General features: G+C 37.6%; 1 protein-coding gene across 3 annotated transcripts; it reads left to right on the top strand.

Annotated features, from left to right (window-relative positions):
* The first annotated feature begins 171 nt into the window (after nt 1-171).
* On the top strand, nt 172-19,671 carry LOC145502942 (cytosolic 10-formyltetrahydrofolate dehydrogenase-like). 3 transcript variants are annotated; one of them, XM_081482355.1, is made up of 28 exons: nt 172-439; nt 4,930-5,339; nt 6,539-6,704; nt 7,297-7,401; nt 8,199-8,255; nt 8,431-8,463; nt 9,132-9,269; nt 9,666-9,794; nt 10,351-10,439; nt 10,599-10,667; nt 10,838-10,910; nt 11,445-11,564; nt 11,662-11,724; nt 12,024-12,088; nt 12,729-12,879; nt 13,187-13,257; nt 14,316-14,421; nt 14,862-14,949; nt 15,269-15,362; nt 15,630-15,729; nt 16,405-16,453; nt 16,870-16,919; nt 17,213-17,286; nt 17,794-17,885; nt 18,143-18,248; nt 18,530-18,611; nt 18,907-19,024; nt 19,153-19,671. In XM_081482355.1, the coding sequence occupies exons 2-28, from the start codon at nt 4,969-4,971 to the stop codon at nt 19,206-19,208; spliced, it is 2,715 nt and encodes a 904-aa protein (XP_081338481.1). In that variant the 5' UTR covers nt 172-439; nt 4,930-4,968; the 3' UTR covers nt 19,209-19,671. The 3 variants fall into 3 exon arrangements, with proteins under 3 accessions (XP_081338481.1, XP_081338480.1, XP_081338479.1); XM_081482354.1 differs by lacking the exon at nt 172-439 and adding an exon at nt 2,584-3,961; XM_081482353.1 differs by lacking the exon at nt 172-439 and having other exon boundaries at nt 3,998-5,339.
* Nucleotides 19,672-19,963: the final 292 nt, after the last annotated feature.

The following is a 19,963-nucleotide window of genomic DNA, read 5'->3' as shown; positions in this document are numbered from 1 at the left end:
AACGGTGTTAACGTTTCAGAAATTATTTGATACAAACACGACCGTACCTTTTTGCGGTCGAGCCTTGACCAATGCGCAGCGCGAGTCGTACAAGTTTAGGAGACTGGTGACAACTTTATTTTCTTGGACTCTGAACTACGGACTTTGTAACGAGAGCTTGACTGCTTTTGTACTGTTGTGGTGCCTGCGACGGTGCAAACAACCAACAGTTTGTGTGCGATCAAGCGACACAAAGATAAATCTACCACATATAGTGCTTTCGTAAAAAAGAAATCCGACATCAGCTATGGAAAACTTTGTTCAGAACTGGAACATTTGTGGTGAATCCTGTTGTGGAACACGAATGAAATCAAACACAGACTGGATGTCGAGTGGGTCGCTCGGACGTTCGTTTACAAGATTGTGGCCGACGTTGAGCATTCCAGCAGGATAAGAAGAGGTAAGATTTAAAAAAAATCGTAAATCTTTTTACCGGTAGAATGTAATAGGTAGCTTTCAAAGCACAAATTTTTCGTCTCATGATCACGAGCGCGGCAACAGCTTTGCTTTTCCTCTTAGGGATAGAGGGGAGGAGTTGTTGGGGGAGGGTCTTGTAAAATTAGACTGGACTGGACTGGACTGGACTGGACTGGACTGGACTGGATTGGATTTGTAAGATATGGATTTGTAAAACGTGGACTGCCAGTAAAAAATTTCAAAATGAAATTTGTTTGATGGTTTAATTGATTATTTGTTTGTCTGAAATATTTTACAATTTACATTTTATGGAAATTGATCATTCAACTCGAGTTCTCACTAATCATTATCTCCTTGCACCTTCACTGCTCACGTTCATGGCTTTCCTGTCTCTACAGCCAATTCTTGAGATACATGTTTTTGTCAGTGTGGCCAATTTAATGCAGAGCACGGAGTTCAACAATTTACTATTGTTACACTTCATAAGCTGTAAACGATCAACCAACTATCAGGTCATTATCAGGTCATTCTTGACCTATTATCAGGTCATTCCTGGGTTTCTGAGAAATTCTGAAAAATCTGACTGATTTCTGTAAAATGGTGGAGGCTGGTAAGGATCTATGCCTGTTTCAGACCTAAGCAAAAAATCAATACCCCATTTCAAACCTCTAAAATTACTAAATGGCTCTGGTATTTCACTACAGCTAACCAGAATTGGCTTTCATTTGCAAGAACACTTGAGAAGAGCTACAAACAATAGTTCCTTGTAAACAAAATACCCAATGCTAAGCCAGAGTGAAAAACATACCCTGTTTCAGACCAAAATGGTTAAAATCTATATACCCTTTTCAGGGCCATAGCTAGTAACAGGCAAACTGAGGCACTTGCCTCAGTCATTTTTTTTTAAAATCGTTTTTAGTGCAGAGTGCACTATTGGGATGGTTATGGGAGCTGCCTGCCGCTAAGGAACTAAGGCGATATGGCGCTATGGCGCTATGGCACTATGGCCCTATGGCGCTAAGGTGTAAACTTTAATGTTTGTTTAATTAATTAATTTCAATTAATTAATTAGTCTAGAGGCAAGGAAGTAGTGGGGGTAGGGTGGGAAAGGTACATGTGTACTCTACGTAAAACACATTTCCTCGCCATCACTTAGCTTTGAACATCGCAAGGCTATATATTTGTTTCAGGTAACCCCTTGCTCTCCTTGTGGTACCATTCTCCTTAGAACAAAACTAATTTGCCCTAAACGCATGCGTAGATTAGTTAGCGTTCGTGGCTTCTATATTAGGTGAAGGATACATTACATACAGAATCACGCACAAATGTTGAGTGGTTTTCCTTATGGTAGAGCTCAACATGTAAGACACATGCATTCGAGCATCATTAGTGTTAAACACTATCTTTCCACGCGGTATTTTATATATCATGTCATGTGACCAAGGACGGCAGTTATTTTTCAGGTAGCGCCAATTGTCCCTTTTTATTGCAAAAGTGAAACGTTTCTGTGGCTGCGTAGCTTTAAGAATTACACACAGGTCCATTCAACAAATATCATCTGCTGTTTTCAATCTACAATAGTGTGCTTGTCAGGGTTCAAATGTATTGCTTCTCCTTAGCGGCTTGTTTATTTCTTGCCTTAATTGTGTCTGTAAGAGAGACCAAAAAGTTCCCAAGTTAGTGGCTTTAATACTCCGCAAATTGTAAATTTGTAACAAAAGAAACCAGGAAAATGCTCAAATATTGCTGCAGACACCGTGGCACCTAATGAAAGCGCAAATTAATTTAATCAGCCTTTGAGGAAATCATTCATATCGGCCAGGTAGCGCTGTTTATCTTCAATACTTTTCGTTGAAATGCTTCTCAGCCATCAATAATGTTGTGTGTTAATTTTGAATTGTTTTATTGTTAACAGCAAAGGTGGCAACAGAAAAAGAAAATGGTATTTTGTGACTATCTGATAATTAAATTAGTTCTTGTTCATCGGTAAAAATTTGCATTTTTAGTAAAACATCGTTTCTGTTCCGTTTCCTCATCACTACATCAGATATTTAACTTTCTTTCATTTATCTCCGAAAAACAAGGACATCTTCCGTATGTTTTGGAGAAAACAAGGGTTTCATATTACATGCCTTTGTGAGGAAAACAAAAGTATCAAGTTACAAAGTTGGTGTGAAGAGCTAAATTGTCACGTTTGCTGCTTCAGCGTATTATTGAATGTAAAATGAACGAAAATCAACGTAAAACACCAGTAGTAATTAATTTGAGCGTAATTTTTGGACCTTGAATGAAAATACAACCTTGAAACATACACACTGCAAAGGGGAAAAGTCGTAGCAGACTACCAAGGTAGACACAAACCGGAAGTGAACCGAGCAGGGGTGAGTACTTATGGGACTACGGTACCAGAGCTATCAATTGCGCTCTGCACTATCTGAGATTGTCTCACTAGTTGCTGTTTATAGTCATCATATACATCCTAAATACCTAGGAAGGGAATTTATCCATGGTCATTGCCTCAGTCATAATTTTTTCATGGATATTGCGTCAGTCATAATGTTTTCATGGACATTGCCTCAGTTATAATTTTTTCATGAACATTGCCTCAATCATAATGTTTTCATGGACATTGCCTCAGTCATAATGTTTTCATGGACATTACCTCAATCAATTTTTTTCTGGCTATGGCCCTGCCCACTGGAATGTAGGGCAGCAACAAAGTTCTTCCACCACTGTCTGTCCTTGCCCAACTTTTGGATAGTGTCTCAGCTCTGGCTTAATCCCCTCATTATACTCTCTCTGAGGAGCTTAAACCACAGCTCTGGAACAAGTCTGATGCCTGAAATGATGAGTCACATTTTCTGTTTACAGAAATCATCAGGTGTGTTGTGAATAATGGTGGCTGTCATCAAAATGCTACTTGCACTGCTGACATTACCCTGCCCTTCTTTTTGAGACCAAAACTGCTCGAAAACATTACCCTTTGGGGCCTGGCATACTGAGGACCTATACAAGCGAGTACCCCCTAGGGACTTTTCCTATTTTTTTTTTTTCATAAAAGTCAAACTCTGTACATCTGGAAGATTTTAACCCACCAGCAACAGGTTGCAGGGCAAAAGAAGATGTAAAATTCATTAATTAAAACTCTGTACGTTATTAGTTCTCATTTACATGTAAATTCAATTCTGCATTTGTTACCATGTATTAGGCCCACCATGTTTATTTCGACATGTGACATGAAAGCGATTAGGCCTTTGAAATTAGGCAGTATTGCAATCTTTCAAAACGTTTTTTCGTGTTAGTTTACCATTGGTTAGGCTGTTGTCTTGTGATCTCTTTGTGAACAATTTGTCACTTCAAAGACAGACTCTGTCTGGTCGCATCGAGACATAAGATCATCCCTATTGGCGCGCGAAGCCATTTTGGGCGATATTCGCTAGGCAGACGAGCAGCTCAGACGACGTCGTTGTTGGAAAGAATTGTTGCCGTTTCGGTTATAATCCAGGTAAGTAATAAATGAAAGTGAATTGACGAGACGACTTTTATTGGCGAATTGCTACTCAAACGAGAATTGGGCGGGTTGTCAACTTGTTCCACCGCCTATATCGTTGGGAGATGTGACGAAAGTTTGAAATATTTTTTCACATATAGCACCTATCGCAAATAAGTGAATCGCACTATTACTGGAAACATACTTGTATAAAAGTCTTCCTAATCATCGACATATACGTTCGAAGCTTGAATTCAGAGTTCACGGCTGTTACAATATAATCAATATAGACAGATTTTAAAACACGTACTCTAGCTAAGCTGTCATTTTCCGCCAAGTAATCGCACTTAATTTTGCAATGAACGAATTTTCATTGAAAAGGCGAGAGCTCCTATTTAAGAACTTGTTTGCCTCTTTTTTGGCCACCGTTAGCCGTGGACAATTTTCGCGTTTAGCGGAAGGAAACAATTATTGCGGCCAGTAGTTTCAGGATAACGCGCGAGTGAAGGTCAAAAGGTTCATTCGCCTTTGCATGCATGGTACAAAGTCACGTACAATGCACTCAGAAAGCTAATTTCTATTGAAAAAGTTTGCTTTCATTAGAGCCAAACCCCCTAAAATTCAGACTTTGCAACTTTGCGTCCCCTGAAGGACACTGAAAGTTTGTGATTTGCGAAGGAACATGAAATGGTTTTGCACAATGGGATCCCGAACACACCCCCGAAAACGCCTACTCTCGTACCAGTCGTTTGTAAACATAACCAGTCTGTCCTGTTCCGCGGCGTAGCTGACTGTGATTGGCGCGTAAATCGAGTCCAACTAGTTTGGACAACAAAGTTTTCTGTTTGGCTTCCAAGTTTACGCCGCACATTTAGCTCCCGTGACCACGCAGTTATCAAAGATCAAGCTTTTATCGAATCTACCAGTCGAAAAATTGTGGCCAAGTTGGGCAAATAATGCTCTCTGCGTTTCGTTTTGTACAGGTAGCAGCTAAAAGATCCATCTACACATCGACAAGCGCAATGGGTTCTTTGAAAGTCGCCGTGATCGGCCAGTCCCAGTTTGGTTTAGAAGTTTACAAAAATCTTCGCTTAAAAGGCCACGAGATTGTCGGAGTCTTCACTGTTCCTGACATTAAAGGCAAGCCAGATGTTCTCGCGGTAGGAGCTGAACAAGACGGAGTGCAAGTTTTTAAGTTTCCGCGGTGGAGAACCAAGGGAGAACCGATTCCCGACGTGGTAGATGCGTACAAAGCTTGCGGAGCTGAATTGAACGTTCTTCCCTTTTGTTCACAGTTCATTCCGATGAATGTGATTGATTTCCCTAAACATGGCTCTATCATTTATCATCCTTCTTTGCTGCCAAGGCACAGAGGAGCTTCAGCGATAAATTGGTGAGTATTTTTGTTTTGGTCACGCAAAAGTCTTCCTCATTTCCAGGCGATTTCTTGAACTACGGGGTACCGTTTACGTAACCTAAAATACATTTGTTGTAAAAACCATTTATTCAACTAAATGGTTCATTTGTTAACTAAAGCTGAATTCATCCGGCCATGAAATATTAAGAAAACAAAAGTGGACGACTCAGTGACAAATTTTTTGGTTTGTATTCGGTAATTCAAGTTTGTTTATTTATGTTGCCTCTGCTCTAGTGCTTCAATTCGACGAAAATTTGAACACGATGTAACAATAGCCAATTATTCACAAACATTTCCAGACGTGAAAATTGAAAAGGTCGCTGTTTTATCTTTTGTATTTGGCGTTGAGCTCGTTAGCAAACAGCTAGCAAACGAGTCAAACTGGATTAAAATCACAGACAAAAGATACTAGGTCTTTCTCGGAGGCCGGTAATGTCGCGTCGATGTACATTTGATCGATGCTCTTTCTTGTTGAAAAGAAATGTTATTAAATATTTGATGATAACACTGGTTGAACAGCTTATTTCGCTCTCAGGGAAAAGTGTTGAAATACATTATAACCCGTTGAAATGAATTGTTGAAATCAACCGTTGAAATTGTTGAAATGTTACGTTGTTAAATTTATTAGTTTGCGAACGTGGTTTAGGGCGCCATTTTGTTTTTGCAGTCCAAATGCATGTTGCAAAGCTATTATAGCAACCCTCATGAAATATTTTCTCTGTAGAGTTACATTGAAAAACTAACCTAAATTTTGGTTGTGCTTGCCATGAAAAGACGTTTAGAATTGTACAAAGAAAAAATAACAACAAAAACTTGATAATTTCAACCTGTCATATACAAAGTCATATACAAGGTTGAAACTCCACTGAACAAATCTTTATTTCTATGTCACAGTCTGGATAATGTAAACCACTTCTTAAAACTTTTATTTAATGGCAACTGAGAGGGCATGGTATAAGGAAGACAGTTGGGCTGGATTACCTGCTTGAAAACCTCACAAAGTATTTTTTAAATTATATTTTATTGGCAGAGTTTCCATGTCTTTGTACTGAAAATATGTGAGAAACGTATTTCCAGGTGTAAAGAATAAATGAGAATGAGAAGGAATGAAAGTTTTAAATCCCCTCCACCTCCTGGATGCACTATATTTAGGGCTGAAAAAATTATTTTTTCAGGACCTTGATGGAAGGAGATAAACAGGGAGGTTTCAGTGTGTTCTGGGCTGACGACGGCTTGGATACAGGTCCTATCCTCCTTCAAAAGAGTGTGGATATTGACCCAAACGAGACAGTTGATACTCTTTACAATCGCTTCTTATATCCTGAAGGCATAAAAGCCATGGTATGTTAAATATATTTCTCGCATAAAAAATAATTATGGCATGGCAAATATTATTAGTATACAGTATTATTTACCCAATACATCTGTAAATAGTACCCATTCAAGGGGCATTTTGAAGTGAAGTGTTCGTTGGTACAATCGCATAATGTATATTGGATGCACCCTTCTAATATCAAAAGTAAGTAAGCTTGATTCTGCATTTTCCTCAATCAGAAATAGGTTATAATAAGTCAGAACTTTGAGCAACAAACTAATATAGCGACTTTATAATGTCACGAAAAACTGGAAATTCTAGTAGTCACTGTATGTACATAAAAATATTGTTTGAGCCAGGTTTCAGTTGAGATCACTGAAATCATTCTAAAACTGGCAGAATCATTGACGTACAGTGATAGGCTAGAGCAACTAATCCAACCAAGAGCACACTAGCAAATTTTTGGCAAACTGACCAGTAGTGTTTGTATGTTAGAACAGTGAAATTGTCACAAATTTATTGTCTCTTGTCCCTAGTGTGCTTGGATCGGTAATTTGTGTGAAAACCATTGTAAACATCAGTTTATTTTGAACTTATCTGTTGGCGTTTTTTGTTTAGGTCGAAGCTGTTGACCTTATTGGTGACGGAAAGGCTCCAAGAATTCCTCAACCAGAAGAAGGAGCAACGTATGATAAAATCTGGAAAAAGAAGGAAGTGGCAAAGGTTAATGCAGCTTTTTCAATATAAGTAAATTTAATGTGATGGTGGTTAGGGCATCAGCCCTCTCATACAATTAAGCAAATGTACAAGTTGTTTAAGAAATAGAAAACATGTACTGTGTTTCTATTGAGTTATAGAAACACGAGTGGAGGTTGGGAGAATGAGAAATGCTGTGGAAACACAAGCCACAGGCGAGTGTTTCCACAGCTTTTTCGAGTTCTCCCAAACTTTCACAAGTGTTTCTATAACTCGATAGAAACATGGAGAACATGTTTTCTATTTCTTTTAGAAAACACCATGATGAAAAAAAGGAAAACAACTTGTTAACTTTGTGTATCAAAGTGTAAGTTCTCTTTGCTCGTGCCATCATTATGTCAACAGCTTGTTCTAGTTCTGTGTATCTATCGAGATATAGAAACACGACTTTTAATCAGCGCATGTATTTTCTTAGGACTGTTTTCAAACAAAACTTTTTCGTCAATGGAATAAATAGTGTTGATTTATTGCCGATGAAGGTTACAGAATTGTCATGGAGACATCCACTTTAAAAGTTTTTAGTCAGTGACAAACAATTTTTATATTTATTACCATGACTGGCATCAGTTATAGCATCTTCAGACCTGAAATGTTATGTGGTTCCTTTTAATGGTATGTTCGTCATTGCCTAACGATCAGTGAATATTTGCATAAAGTATAAAGGAGAGGAACTAAGAAGCGAGTTGGTATTTGTTATTTGTCAGGGTTGCTTTGTAGATTAAGTATTATCCCTTTCTAATTTAAATTTTGTCACCTATATGCAGATAAATTTTGCTCAACCAGCAGAGGTGCTGCACAACTTTATTCGTGGAAATGATAAAGTGAGTGCTAACAATACTCAAATAAAAACAATAATGCATAAAAGTTCACAATTTCATGTATTGGTATTTTTCAAGTCCATTTCCTGTCAGATTCACAGGTACATGTATACATACGCAGTTAGCACAATTCAACTGAAAGTAATAACTAATTAAAAGTTTTCATTTAATCTTGCAGCTTCCAGGGGCTTGGGCTATCATTGATGGCCAGGTGAGTTTTTTGAAATTATAATACTCTATGTTTGAGTCCATCAATCTGTTACTTAATTTTACTAAAACTTGAGAGGGTTGTAACTTGTACTTGGTCCTTGCTTGAGATGTTTTAATTCTAAGTTGTTAGTAGATGAACCAAGTACTACAATTGAAGTGACTTTTGGAAAATTTTGAGGTAACCAGCATTGATTTATACCTAGCAACAATTTTCACAGTTTACTCTATTATTGTCTCAAAAGAACTAGTAGTAATTACTAGTTCTTTTGAGACAATAATGAAAACCAGAGTAAACTGTATTAATTGCTGGCTACCTCAATGCTGGTTACCTCAATGTTTTCCAAAAGTCACTTGGGGCTTTATTCCACTCAGCCCTTCAATTACTGTTGTCTGATTCTGTAAATGCTAGCACATTTATGCTTAGTGTGAGCATGGGGTAGATCACTCTTGTCATCTGCAGTTACTTGCAGCTATCATAAACAGCCACCAATCAGGCAAACACTCTCTCAGTCAAACAGGAAGATCTACAAGCTTTTGTTAGTGTGTCTTTAGTTTTAGAATATTAGGAAAATGTGTCCAGGCAGACTTCCCTTCATCACTAAAACAAGCAGTTTGTGTAAATTATGAAAACATTCACTGATTAATTTGAGTTATTTCCTTCTCTTACAGCAAGTAACATTCTATGGTTCATCATTGACACCTGGTGAGAAACCTCCTGAGGGTGCACCTGTGACAATTGAGGGTTTAGACATACCTGCTATTGTTCACAGTGGTGGTATGACACTGACTGGAACTGATGGCAAGATGGTAAGCCAATAACTACAGACTGAAGTTTACTGCTTTAAAATGCATTTGAGAAATTGTCAAAACTACAGGTTAGTCAGCGTGCAAAGAGAGTCATGTGCAACGGACCAAGAATAGTGAATTTGCAATATTGTTGTAGTGGATCCTGTCCTTCACTTGCCTGTTGTACAAGTAAAGGTCCTTGGAAAAATTGGTAAGGAAATTCAAATTACAGACTGAAGTACTGTTAAGAGATGAAATTTTTGGGGGCTGGTTAGAATGACTTTTGGGTTAGTATATCATAAATTAAGCTTGCCCAAAGCTGTAGTATTGGATTTCTTTGCATCTGTTAGTCATTGTCACCTAAACAGCAAAAAATGCTGTATTTTAAATAACTGCTTTGATTCCTTTTGTTTGCAGTTGACTGTCAAGACACTTCAGCTTGAGGATGGACGCATGATCCAGGCAGCCAAGTTTGGTCAGGCAGAAGAAGCGGCAGAAGCCATTGAACTTACTGATGAGGAGAGGGTCATGGAAGGCAAACTGAGGGTACAACAGCAGTCAGTGCTCTAACACCATGTTCACACTTGGTGCCTGAGTACAGTGCCCAAGCAAGATTCTCACTGGGCACTAATGTGAACACACCATTTTTGTAAGCACTCACACCAGAATTTGGGCACAGTGCTTGTGCCCTGGTACAAAGTCTTGACCTTGTACTTGGGCTCTAAATGGTAGTAAGAGTAACTTGGGTTTTTGGAGTACCCAGTGTCTGACCGCAGCACTATTTTGTGCCCATGCCTAAGCATCAGTGCTCTGGCACCAAGTGTGAACACATCACAGATTGTGATTTGCTGTAGTTAAGTTAGTTTGCGAGCTTGCTGCATTTGACCTTTTAAGTCAAATCCTCCATCCTGGCGCTAGCTGCATTTGTTCTTGGGGTGGCAGAGTTTATCTGCCCAGTGTTGCCATGTCAATTGATTACTGATCAACTGTACACCTGTTTGGATTCTTAACAGTGTATTTTCAAATTACAATTGAATGTTTTGTTTATTTGAATTGTCCGCAATTAGCACAACAGTACTTAATCTAGTCATTTATTTGACAGGAAGTTTGGTCTGGAATTTTGGCAAATCCAGACATTGTAGAAGATACTGACTTCTTCAAGGCTGGTGCAGGCTCTATGGATGTTACCAGGTAATTTCCTTCAAGATTACCCTCTTGCTTTTGTAATGCATAGAATTGTGGCAAGGAAAGACAAATACATGTGAAGAAGACTGCCTAAGGTGCCTTTACATTATAGTTTTAAGTATAAATGCAGCAATCTTATCCTTGACCTTGGCATGTTTCATTTAGGCTTGTTGAGGAAGTGAAAGAAAAGTGCTCTGTAGTACTAGAAGCAGAGGAAATTTACATGAATACAAGGTATAGTTCTGTTAAATGTTATCTGTTGTATGGTGCAGTACATATAATGTAGTGAACAAAGGTGATTTTCATGAACAGACTAGGCAATGGGTGTAATTTGACAATATGACTAAGAAAAGTATGGTTAGCTGTTGTCACAGGTGATTACATTTTGCTTGCTCCTCCTTCAGATATGCAGATTTTGTTCGTTTGTCTGTCTTGAGATCTCGTGGCGGAGGCCGAGAGGAATTCACCTGTGACACTGTAAGTACCTGACAAAATAAATAATACACCATGGGTTTTACAACTGAACTCCACCATAACAAACATACCTGGCTCTAAAACACTGAGAGCTTTACCTTAACCAGGGTCCTTGTGTTCATACTTTTCTTTATTGGCATTCATGCTCCATTGGGTTAAGAATCCTTTCTTTGGATAACTGTGCACTGATGTACATGGTACCTGTAAGTAATAGTTGGCGAAACCAACTGAAACCTAATGCTGAGGATATAGCATTCCATTCAGGGAAAATGGCAGGCCTACAAGCCTCATCACATCTAGTTGAAACACATGCAAATGTTTTGAAGTTTGATCATAGCTACAAGTTAAGAACTTGTCAAAACCCTCTTGCCCCTTTTCAATGTTAGAAAATGGCAAAATGCATTCATTTGTCTGCTCAAAGTGTTTTGTCTACATTTCAGTGGGGTGGGGATGGGCAAAATGAGTGAAAACTGAAGTGTTTCAACAATCACATTCATTGACACGATGCATTAACCTTAAGTTAATATTTCCTTTCAGCTTGACATGGATGTGAACCACATGACAGTCCGTATGCCGTATCAGTTGTTTATCAATGGAGAATTTGTGGACTCTTCCAGTGGACGTACATTTGATTGTATCAACCCAACTGATGGCTCTGTAAGAAATAAATTTATATGTAAATCATTGGATAAGAGTGCTAAATGCTTTGCTTTTTTCACTAATATATTTCTTGATTGTTTTTTATATCCTAAAGGTACTTACAAAAGTCTCTTTTGCAAGCGTTGAGGATGTGGATAAAGCCGTTGTGGCAGCAAAGGTTAATAAATGAATTTTAATTAATATGTTCTTTTTTGAGGCCTTGAACTACATCACTAAATGTAAGAGGGGGTGGGGGCAGTGGGTAGCTAGATTGGAAGTAATAAAAATGCTGTTAAGTCAGGTAGTCTCATTATCAGGCTTGTCACTGGCCTAGCTGGAGGTAAAATATTTTTATTTAATCAAAAATTATCAGGAAAAGTCAGACTAGTCACTAAAAAATTACCATTAGATAATAATTTTCTTCATGGTTGGTGGTATGAGTCATGTTACATGTATTGTGCATTTGATTCTTTTTAGGAAGCATTTGATAATGGGCCTTGGGGAACAATGAATGCAAGAGATCGTGGACACCTGATGTACAAGTAAGCAATTTAATTTTCTTTCTGGCAAATTGTAATGTCTCGTTATCTGGTATCTAACTCATCTTTGAGAAGTTGTGCCAGAAGACATTTGAGCCTTTCAGTCAGAACATAAAATAAATACAGTGAAACCTGTAGTAAGCAGACCTCATATTAAGCGGACACCAGCTTGAGTCCCTAAATTTTCTTCCCACATTTACTGTGAAATAAACCTGCATTCAGCAGACACCTCTGTTAAGCAGACGCGGACACCAATATTAAGCCATTTTGTTGCACAAAACCTGCAATAAGTGGACACTTCAAGGACTTTTTACTTCTAAAAGCTCAGCTCAGACCTTTAACATTATTCAGCAATGCCATTTAAAAGCAAAGTAGATTATTCATGCATTGACTGACAGCCGGACATAGTGCTATGAGCACTCTTTGATCTTACACTGTGTTACAAAAGGGTTAATCACTATTATTGCTAAATATATTAGAACCTGCTTTGAGAGGACACCCTGTATTAAGTGGACACTAGTGAGTGTCCCAAAAATGTCTGCTTAATTAATTTAATACAGGTTTCACTGTAAAGATATTCACTTTTTTATTTGTCCTGGAATTCTTCTCTTTCATGTACTGTTGTTCTGTTTGTTTTGTAAAGGTTGGCTGATTTAATGGATGAACACCAGGAGGAACTAGCCACAATAGAATCTCTTGATTCTGGTGCTGTCTACACTCTTGCTCTCAAGACTCACATTGGTATGTCAATTGCTACACTGCGTTACTTTGCTGGATGGAGTGACAAGATTCAGGTAGAGCTATTGTACATGAAAATATTTTCATTGATTATATAACTACTAAGCCTACAGTGTTAAGCAATAAACCTCCAAGAGAGATCAAATTTTTTGTGAATGACATAAAAATGTTAAAAACAATTCCATTTTACTTAGGCATTGTATTGTTATCAGCAGTTAGGATTTTATGAACAGGGCTGAGAGGTAAATGTCAAGCTCAATCTTATGGGGTTCAAACTTCCAAAATTAAGACTCTAGATATTATTTGCTTAGAACCTACATTGTTCTATGGAATTAAATTTTAGTCATGTCTGCTTCTGTACAGGGACTGACAGTTCCAATCAATAATGCTAAACCCAACAGGAACTTGTGCTACACCAAACGAGTACCAATCGGGTGAGTACTGGACAATGCTCTTCTGAAACACTTCATACTTGAGACTTTTTATAATACAGAATATGTAATGAGAATACCATTAATGAGAACAACAGTCCCAGTCAGTTCAGATGAGATTTAAGGGATTTTGTTTGTTCTCTCAACTGTATTGGTGAATTGATCCTAACGGGTCATTAACCCAAGCAGTTGCAAAGGCTTAAACAGGAATCAAATGAATGAACTTGTGATACCTGAGTGTTTTGCTTTATCAACTGAGCTCTCTTAGCTGAGCCTCCCTGGGAGATTAAGAACTCTATAGCAAGGCACTTATGCTATGTACCTCTTCTGCGTACATCTTCTCTAATCTTGTTCTTTCTTTTTTCTTCTGTGTGCCTTGATGAATTTCAGCAGCCAGGCATGTTCATGGAATCCCAAATTATGACACCCCTTTCCACCTTGCTTTTTAAGGTTGTAGTTGAAGCCGGCTGACATTTATGAGCAAGACAAATCATCATGCTTAAGTGGTTGCACTTCCTTCACCACTCTTGGCATCTTTGCCTTGATAAAAAGGAAGTAGAATAGCATTTAAGGTACAGTGAAGCTTCATTTTATAGATTGGGGCAAATTGAAGGTTTCGTTTTTGTTCCACATGCTCTTAGCAGATGCATTTATGAGCTTGTTACCTTTGGTACAATTGTACATGTAGCCTCTCAAAATGATTGCGAATCTGTCAGGACAAATCAGGTAGCTTGTGATTTACAAGTAGAATTTAAGGCATTTGGTGTAAGTTGGGTTCGCACTGGGAACAATACGCTGGTCTTATTTTGGTCATTTGTGGTTGTTCTTCCTTCACCACTCACGGCAATGTTGTCGTGATAAAAAGGAAGCAATTATAACTTAACTGTTAATGAAAATTTTAATAAAATTAAGAACTGTATGGGTGGTAGTCTTGACATAAGCAAAATTCTTGAGAAGTATTTGGCAAATTTATGTGCAAAAATTAAGGAGAATATTTGATATTTCTTGCTCACAAATTAAATCGCTCTGGATGTAAAGGATGTTTATTGTGTTGTTTGCAGTGTGTGTGGGCTAATTGTGCCGTGGAACTATCCTCTAATGATGTTAGCGTGGAAGATCTCTCCTCTTTTGGCTGCTGGTAACACAGTTGTATTAAAACCAGCCCAGGTATGAACCACATGTGCAAGGATGGTGTTAGCTCTAGCCAATTGCTTTGTTACACAGCTCATGCCAAGAAGTTACAATGATGTAATATAGAGTTTGTAGGAGTGGTCTCTTATTAGAGAGATTAAGCAGGATGTTACGTCAAACGGCAAACGGCAAAACTGAAACTTTTGCCGTCTGTCTTCAGCTGTCTGTACAGTAGAGTGAAAATATTTGTATTTGCAGTGGGTAGTAGAAGACATTTTTCTATTTTTGTGTGATTTATTTAAGGATTACAAGAAAAGAAAAAAAATCAGAGGTAATCTTTGCCGTTTGCTGTCTGCCGTAAATGTCATCCTCAAACTCTCTATTAATAAAATCCTCAGAACGTTATGCCCAAAACATATATCTTGCTCTTGTACTCTTGTACATAACACTGATCTATTAACTGCATCATTTTGTAGGTGACACCACTGACAGCGCTCAAGTTTGCTGAACTTTCTGCCAAAGCTGGATTTCCAAAGGGTGTTATTAACATTTTACCTGGATCAGGTACACTTCCACATTCTTGTACAAAGATGAAATTGTAATTGTATATTTAAAAGTACTCAATGCAGTAGTACTGTTGACTTGGTTCCAAAATTTTATAGAGCTACATAATTCTGGTAAGAATTTGGGCTCTAATCAGATCAGATGTTAGGAAGACTAGCAGCAACACAGAGCAAAGAGTGTTAGGTTGAGAGTGTGATGGCCTTATTCGTCTACTGGCATGACAATGCTGATCTAATGATGATGATGATGATGATGATGATGATGAAAGTGTTCTTCAGGTTTCAGTTAGTGATTCCTCTTTGGCTGTTGTTCCTTACAGGGTCTGTGGTTGGTAATCGTATCTGTGCTCATCCTGATGTCAGAAAGCTTGGCTTCACTGGGTCGACTGAAACTGGAAAGTCAATTATGGAAAGGTACCCAAGTACATGGACTCATTTGTTATTTATTATTGCGTGGTGTGTTCCTTGTTATTATTCTGGTTGATTTTGTTACAAATTTGTTCTGGTTAAAACACTTTGTAATATGTTGCATCCTCTGTGAATATTGAGCAACACATGTACAGTCTTACTGATGTTGCAGAGACCAGAATCGAGAATTATGACGTTGTGTATAAAGCTTGTTAAGTATAGTACTGTTATTTTCAGACGTATTTCTCTTTTCTCCATTATGTAACTATGTAGTTGTGCTGTGAGCAATCTCAAGAAGTGTTCTTTGGAACTGGGAGGCAAATCACCACTCATTATCTTCTCAGACTGTGATATGGACAGAGCTGTGAGACAGGTAAGAACAGAAGTGTAGTAGCTTTCTTAAGCTGCTATAATTATTGTTTTATTAGTGTAGTTATTGTTTTAGGGGCATTGTTTCCGTTGTTTGTTCTTTTGTTCCCTTATAGGGTATTGAGCTATTCACGTGACACCCAACCAGATAAAAGAGCTGCCACGTGACCCAGTCAGATTGCATCACACTATTCTTGTTGTCTTTCAATGCTTATTGTAAGCAAGCAAATATATGAAACAAATGTTTGAACTGTAGGAGAAAGAGTTAAAGACACAAGATCATTGCAATTATGTACTCAACTAAAGGCAGTTGTGAAAGTTAAGCCTGACAAATTCAGGATTGAATTCAAAGGATTTAAATCCATCACCTCTGTGATACATGTAACGATGCAGTGCTCTAGGAGCTTAGCCAAGCTCATATAAACCCATAGATGGTGAAGATATTCAAGTAAATATATGAAACATGTAACTATTTGAACTCAGGGAGAGAAAGATCATTACAAGCTAGACCCTAATACTATGAGGGACACTGAATTATTCTAAAGCACACACACACACAGTAGTTCTCTAAGCTAACTAGGTCTAATAAATGATTATGAGCAGAACCAGAGGGCTCTGCTTGGATGGTTATTGAGAGTATAATGAAGACCTAAGAATAATATATATTTTTTATAACCAGGGAATGATGGCTTGTATGTTCAACAAAGGAGAAAACTGTATTGCTGCTGGTGAGTGAAATATTGATTCAGAACTGTTAATAATAACAGGTAACTGTGTATGCTGTTCTGTCCTCAAGTTTAAACAAGGGTTCAACACTGTCACTGTGTTAAGATATCCGAGCTTGATTGAAAAAAAAAAACTTAAAAAAAAAAACGTCTTACAATTTTATTTGTCCCATTTTCTCCTTAGTTTAAGTCTCGATACTATAGAGAAGATATATCAAACACTCAAGGCAGTGTTTTACTTCATTTCCAAACACCTCAAATATTTGCAACATGTTGTATTTTCAACTCTCTTCTTGGTGTCTGGAAAATGTTAAAAGTAGTGAAACATGTTCTCTTGTGAGGAAGCAATTCATCTTATTATTTGCATGCAACTTGGTAACTTAATTACGTACATTTTTGTTTTTGTTTTTTTTTGTCAGGTCGGCTTTTTGTTGAAGCGTCCATTCATGATGAGTATGTCCACAGAGTGGTAAGTCAAGCATAATTTTCTCAGCCATATTCATTTTTTTACAATTTTTTTTCCAGTATGCAAGTAGACTGTTTTGACCCATCGTATCCCAAGCTTGCTTACTGCATTGCCATTGATATTAACTCTAAGAATTAATTGCTAGATAATTTACATAACTACAAGGCAGAATTGCTTGCTGATCACTCCTGGGACTTGAATGGAATAATTTGAGCTATTTACTGGCTTCAATTTTGAAAGTTTGTGGTTAAGTACTGTATTTAATTTAACTAAAATCTGTTTTGAACTCACTGTAGGTTGAAGAGATTAAAAAAATGAAAATTGGAGATCCCCTTGATCGTTCAACAGATCATGGCCCTCAGAATCACAAGTAAGTTTTTTAGAACAATAACAATGACAGCAATAAGATGCAGGGGTGTCATTAAGTTTTGAGTCACCTGTAGCCTCGTTGTCCATACCCATAGCAAACTGGTATATACTTTGTGGGTGAATTCTATCAACAACAGGCAATTTGACCTGTAGCCATAACAGTGTTACAGGTTATGGCCCTTAATGACAGCCCTGAGATGGTTTGGTAAAATAAACTGATAACACACCAAGGATTGCTTACTCTCATGAACCACCCCTTAGTTGGATGTTTATTTATTTATTGAGTTCTTTAAAAACGTTTAAAACAGATCTAAAAAAGTAAAATTGTCTCTAAATTTTTCGACCGCCCTCTGCGGTCTTCTTCAGAGAAGAAGACCGCAGAAGGTAGTCGAAAATTTAGAGACAATTTTACTTTTTAGAGCTGTTTTAAATGTTTTTAAAGAACTATGAGCACAGATTGCTCCAACAGTTTTATTTATTCAGCTTGTTTTGTTTTCTGATATTACAGAGCTCATCTGGACTCTCTTATTGATTACTGCAAGAAAGGAGTGGAGGAAGGAGCAACATTAGTTTATGGTGGCAAACAGCTTGACAGGCCAGGTTTGATGCTGCATGTACTGTAAGACTAACAATGAATATGAATTAAATTATTCAAGCAAAGCTGTACAAGAGTTTTAACTTTTCTGCCACTTATTCAAAAAGTCTTTTTGACAGTGTCAATCTTACATCTTATGGCACAATTAGGGAGAATTTGATCATGTTTTGGTTGAGTATTAAGACAATTTTTTAATGTTGTATATTTTGATTATTTACTTCAATTAGTACAAAATAATGTATCTTCCTTCTTATCTTGGTAGGTTACTTCTTTGAGCCTACTGTATTCACTGATGTGAAGGACAACACGTTTTTGTCTCAGGAGGAATCATTTGGCCCAATTATGATTGTTTCTAAATTTGAAGACGGGTGAGTACATGTACATGTACAGTTACCTCCAGTGTGTATCAGTGAACATTTGAAAAGTGATGCACACTCTTATTGCTTTCATTTTGTCACAACTTGTCAGATGATAATTCTGATGTTAACATGCAGGTCTGAAAATCTGATACTGTGCATTGAGCATTAATCTCTGATGGGTTATACACTGTTAATCACACAGGTGATTGATGGCCTGAACTTTCTGTAGGTGTCAAGATCTATGATGTCATAGGGGTTGGCATTAACCATGCAGTCTTGTTTATTTGTAGTGATGTTGAAGGTGTTTTGAAGAGTGCTAATGGTACAGAGTATGGGCTTGCCTCTGGTGTCTTCACTAAAGACTTGAGCAAGGTTAGTGTAATTAACACCGGAATCTTGAATTTCAACTTGGGTGTAAAAATTATTGTTGCTCCATTACACCCTGTGTTGTCAACTTATGGTGCTGTTTTATTGATTAATACATAGACTGCAGGATCTAGCATAGATATACTGAAAGAGGAAAAGGTTGTTGTTATTCATCGTGGTAGATGCAATACTGAATAGATGCAATACTGTGGTAGATGCAATACTGAAAGATAAAACATTTTTAATTAATTTTATTAATAATTGTTAGAAAATTTTTAACATTTTTTCTGTGAACTTCAAGGCACTGCGTGTGGCTGATGGATTGGATGCAGGCACATGCTTTGTCAACACATACAACAAGACTGATGTTGCTGCTCCTTTTGGAGGCTTTAAGCAGTCCGGCTTTGGAAAAGACTTAGGTAAGCATGTAATAATTTGGTGTTGGAATGACAAATCCTTCAGAAGTGTAATTAGAGGTTCTACCTTTTCTACATTGTGTTTACTGTATTTTAGTTAATATTTCTTTTTTTGTTTTAATTTTTTTTAGGGGAAGAGGCACTCAATGAATACCTAAAGACTAAAGTGATCACTGTTGAATACTGAAATAATTCTGTTTGCATGTCACTGCTAAAGAAGAAAAAGATGCAAAATGTTTGTGTTAACTTAGGTGTAACACTAAAAATATGAGCCCTAATTTGACAACTAAAACATGAAATCACTCTGTTCTGTGCAAAGCAAAAACATGACATACAAGTAATGATAGAAAATCCCAGTCATGGCATGTATTAATTCTGTAGAGATCAACTCCCAATTTCTCCTTGAAACATTAACCCAAAGTCATACGTGCTGGTCATGATATGAGAACTGTGATTATTACATGAGAAATCAGATTATTCTAACTACATGTACTACATCAGACATATCCTGCTATTTTGACCAGTCTCAACGGGTACAAGTAAACTAGTGAGAAACTGTAAGAGAAAGTGAACATTAGACAGGGGTGGATCCAGGATTTTCCTTAGAAGGGGTGCACCACTAAGGAATGGGGTAACTGACTGGCGAGGTAAACAAATTGTAAAAGTGAATACAAAGAAGAAGGCTTCATCTCAGGGGGGTGTGCACCCCCGGCACCCTCCCCCTAGATCTGCCCCTGTTAGAGAGAGACTGTTGTGAGATACTGAACAAACCACAGCAGCAAAAGGACAAGGACAGTTTGATCAAGATATTCACCATAAAGTAAGTTTAAAATAACACTATGTTACTGATTTACAGAAAGATGAGATCTCAGGGATTTTAACACTATTGAAAATGTTTACCACATGTATAAGCTTGTTCAGAAGTGTTATGAAAGTTAATGT

Source organism: Orbicella franksi, chromosome 11 (genome assembly GCF_964199315.1).
Source record: "Orbicella franksi chromosome 11, jaOrbFran1.1, whole genome shotgun sequence".
In the NCBI taxonomy this organism is placed as follows: domain Eukaryota; kingdom Metazoa; phylum Cnidaria; class Anthozoa; order Scleractinia; family Merulinidae; genus Orbicella; species Orbicella franksi.
This window is presented reverse-complemented; position numbering and strand designations above follow the sequence as displayed.